This window comes from Hipposideros armiger, unplaced genomic scaffold (assembly GCF_001890085.2).
Source record: "Hipposideros armiger isolate ML-2016 unplaced genomic scaffold, ASM189008v1 scaffold_110, whole genome shotgun sequence".
Classification (NCBI taxonomy): Eukaryota; Metazoa; Chordata; class Mammalia; order Chiroptera; family Hipposideridae; genus Hipposideros; species Hipposideros armiger.
The window spans coordinates 2,261,960-2,265,813 of record NW_017731460.1 but is presented as its reverse complement, the minus strand read 5'-3'; the positions used below and the strand labels follow the sequence as shown (position 1 = coordinate 2,265,813).

The 3,854-nt window shown below is 57.9% G+C and overlaps 1 protein-coding gene across 3 annotated transcripts in view; it reads right to left on the bottom strand.

Moving 5' to 3' along the window:
* Positions 1–1,845: 1,845 nt before the first annotated feature.
* The window catches only part of MAP2K5 (mitogen-activated protein kinase kinase 5), a 249,102-nt gene continuing 247,093 nt past the window's right edge, over positions 1,846–3,854 (bottom strand). For all 3 annotated transcript variants that reach the window (XM_019647307.1, XM_019647306.1, XM_019647305.1), the window contains one exon: positions 1,846–2,304. In XM_019647307.1, the coding sequence (XP_019502852.1) occupies positions 2,200–2,304 (105 nt within the window). In that variant the 3' untranslated portion in view covers positions 1,846–2,199. The remainder of the gene's footprint in view (positions 2,305–3,854) is intronic.

The window sequence follows — 3,854 nt, the reverse complement described above, 5'->3', positions numbered from 1 at the left end:
GTGGGATCCGAACTGGGACCCTGCTGTTCAGAGCTGGTATCCCAAGCCAGCTCTTAACCAACACGCCACTCGGCCGGCCCAAGGTTGCCATTTTAAATTGAGTGGTCAGGTCAGGACTCACTGAGATCCCATTTTAGCAAAGGTCTGAAGGGTATAGAAGTGAGCCAGGTGGAAACATGGGGAAGGGTGCTCTCATTCCAAGTACAAAGGCCTACATTAGTTGGCATAATACAGCTGCCAGTCACATATCAACAAAATGGTTTAGGTCTAGCTCACAAACCAGTCCAACGCAGGTGCTCCTTGGGTGGCCTGTTTCTCCATGCTGTGATTCAAGGATTTAGGCTCCTCCCATTTGTGGCTCAGCCCTCCCCCACCTCCTGCTGCAGGCATTTTTTCATTTAGCAGGAGGATGGAGAAAGGGGTGGTGGAGGAGGCGCATCTGCATCTTAAGCTTCTTGGCCAGGAAGCAACATGCCATCTGCTCTTATTCCATTGACAAGCACTCGTCACATGGCCCCTGTTAAATGCGAGGGGAGCTGGGAGATGTTGTCCCGGCCTCGATCACCCAGGGTTGGGCAGTGGCTTTCCAGGTGCTACACTATGAAGGGAGTGTGAACCTTCTGGGGTTGGCTGGCTCTCTGCCATGGTGTGACATGGGCGTGCCTGGATGTTCAAGGGTCAGCGCGGAGGCCCGGTGGCTAGGGCAGAGTGAGTTGGGGTTGATGGGAGTTGAGGTCAGTGATAATGGGGGTAGACTGTAGGGTTACACAGGCCATTGTTGGGTCTTTGGCTTGTCCTCTGAGTGAGCTGGGAGACCCTGAAGGTTCTGAGGAGGGCAGGACCATGATCTGCCTTGTTTTAACTGGCTCCCTCAAGCAGCCATGTGGAGAACAGACTGTCAGGGGCAGGGTGGGAGCAGGGCCTGGTAGAAGGCTGTTGCAGTGGTCCAGAACATGGAGCCTTGGACAAGGATGGGAAGTGGTGGAATCAATACATTTGGAAGGTAAAGACAACGGGACTTCCAGGTGGGCTAGATGGGGGTGTGTGTGAAAGAAAAAGGCGTCACGGCCAAGTCCCAGTATGTAGCTTGGGCCCTGGGAAGGTGGAGATGGGAGAGTGGTGGAGGGGGTTCTGGATGTGGTGACATCAGGAGTTTCTGGATGTGTTCGGATGCCACTTAGACCTCCAAGTGGAAACCCGAGCCTCACTGAGCCACAGTTCCTCACCTGTAAACTGGAGGCAACCATACTTACCTGGCGGATGGTTGAGAAGATTACCTGAGAGGGTGACTGTGACTAGCCTGATGTGAATGAGACTGGCTGGGTGTGGGGTCAAGGGCAGTGGGGGCAGCTTGCTATAAGGAGGAGCTGGTGGTGGGGAGTGGGGGTGGAAGAAGGGCCTCTCAGAACCGCCCTGGCCTTTTCCCAACTCTTGGGCCCCTGCTCCCTCCTCGCTCACTGCCCAGGGTCAAATCGCTGTGTTGGAGCTGCTGTTGCCGTCGGGACAGCCCAGCCTTCGCGTGGGATAAGCCCCAGTCCAGCAAGGAGCACATGATGGGGTTTGAGATCTGAGCGCCAGTGCTGGCTCAGCTACTCCTTGCTAAGGGGCTTGGCTCGGGCACCTCCACGTCCCAATTTTGGGTCTGTCAGTGGGCTGGGCTGTGGGCCTCACCCCAGAACTCCAGGAGGCACGCAGGTGCTTACAGGTGCCTGGGGAAGGGCAGCTCGAGGCCCAGGGGGTTGGCACTGCCTCACCCGCCTGCTGAAGTGGGAGCCCCCGCCCCTCCCCCAAGCCTGGGTGGGTAACAGGCACCCTGTACAGTACATCCCTCATGGGGAGACATTCACAAAGCCGTAATACTTTTATTTCCATCAGGGATGCTGATGGCGCCTGACCCTTTACAAATACAAATGTTAGGAAAAAGGAAGAGGGGTGGGTTCATAGGAGCCTCCATTTGTTGATGCTCTGCCCCTTTACCTTCCCCCCTTCAATGCCTCCAGACAGGAGGGGGAGAAGGCCTGACCTGGCCAGGGCTGGCTATCCCGGATGGCGCCCTGGGCAAGGCCATCTACCGGCGGAGCTGAAGGTGAGCCTGGGCCCGGCGAAGCTCTTCTGGTGTAGATGGCAAACGGAAAGGGTGCGACAGGTGGGGTTTCCCCTCGGTGACCAGTCCTGGGCTTTCGGCGCCCCACTGAGGCCTCAGGAGGCCCCCTGCTGGCTCCGTCTCTCCTCTAGCACCCTGCACACCCACATGGACACCACGGCGGCGTTTCCATCGTTGAACTGCACGATGAATGGGTGGCCCTGTGGAGAGAGGAGCAGGTTGTGACAGGCAGTCCCCAGACTTTGTACTTCGTTATACTTGCCAAGGCCTGTTCTCAGCCCTGATCTTATTTTTCTCCCCTGGAGCCTTGTGAGGTAAGGAGGACAGCGATCAACCCCATTTCACAGCTGGAAGACTGAAGCCCGGGGCAGAGCAGTGACCTGCCCGTCTGGGGCACTCACTGCACACCTCAGGCTCTGCCTGGTCTTGGTGATCTTCTCCTGAAATTCCAACCAGCCTGAAAGCTCCCCAGGGGTAAGGGCCTGTCTTAACTCCATACTGCCTGCCCCTTTCCTCAGCCCAGCATCACTCCAACAGCTGGCCAGCCAAAGCCAGGCTCCTCGCTGTGAGCATTCAAGTCCAGTTCCTGTCCAGGGACCAGAGAACCACCTTGTCAGAGACTACATTAGTTCTTTCCAGTGTTCTTGTTTGTCTGAAGCTCTAGGAATAGGTCACAATCTACGAGTGGAGAGAGGGGCAGAGGGATGCGCTGGTGTGTGCAGATCTTCTCCGGTTCCTAGTGAGATGCTGGGGGCTGGATTTTGAAGGGGCCAGTACTGTCTCCATGGGCCTGTCTTGGGCTCTAACCTACTTAGCCCACAGGCAGGCCGGGTTATATTTAGCCAGTCCCCTCCCCTGCTGCCCTAAAGAATCAAGATTCACACTCACGATCTTAGGGCCTCCTGGGAGTTTCCAGGGAAGGCCAAAAAGACAAAGCAGGGGCAGCCATTGTCAACCTGGCCACAGGTCAAAGGTGAAAGGAAATCGGAGAAGCATTCTCTTCCCTCCTCATCAAGTAGCCTCTCTGCTAAGGATTACACACCTGCCTGCTCCCTCCTACCAAAAAGGGTAACCTGGCGCTCAAGAAGCCACCGTGGGCGAGCAGAGAGAAGGGGGGCTCCCTGCTGCCTTCCCTGCCAGCCTGCCAGCCCCAGCCGCCCGCTCTCTCCTGCTTTCTGTGCCCTTCTTGGGTCTCCTCCTGCCTCCTGAGCTGGGCTCTCAGGGCAGCGTTCCCAGGACACGCCAGTCTTGACCGGCAGCCCCGGGGATGGCCAGTCCCTGGCCACATGCTCAAAGCGCAGAGCTGCCTCCAAACGAGCTCATCACGTGGCTGGGAGGGGCGGGGGCTCCGGGTTCCGATGCCCTGGGTGCCTGGACCCTAGTGTCTGCGGGAGCCGTTGAGGACCAGGCCAGGAGAGGGAAAGGGGCCGCTCTGTCAGGCCTGCGACGTCTCTGGGGACAGGAGGGAAGAATGTCCAGGCTTCCTCACCCGGGGCTGATGTGGTGTCCCTTCAATCCAGGCAAGGAAAACCCTCCCTGACCAGCCTGCACGGTCTAGCTCAGAGGCACACAGAACCTGTCAGAGGCGCAGTGGCGAGGAAAATCAGCTTGGAGGGTGCCAAAGGCACCTGGTCCAGGGAGGGACTCAGGAGGCTATTATGGAGCTAGGCCTGGAGCCCAGCTGGGTGCCTTCTGTGATCTGCCCTCTGCACTCTGTGGGGGCTCCCAACACATCTGCAGGACCCCCAAG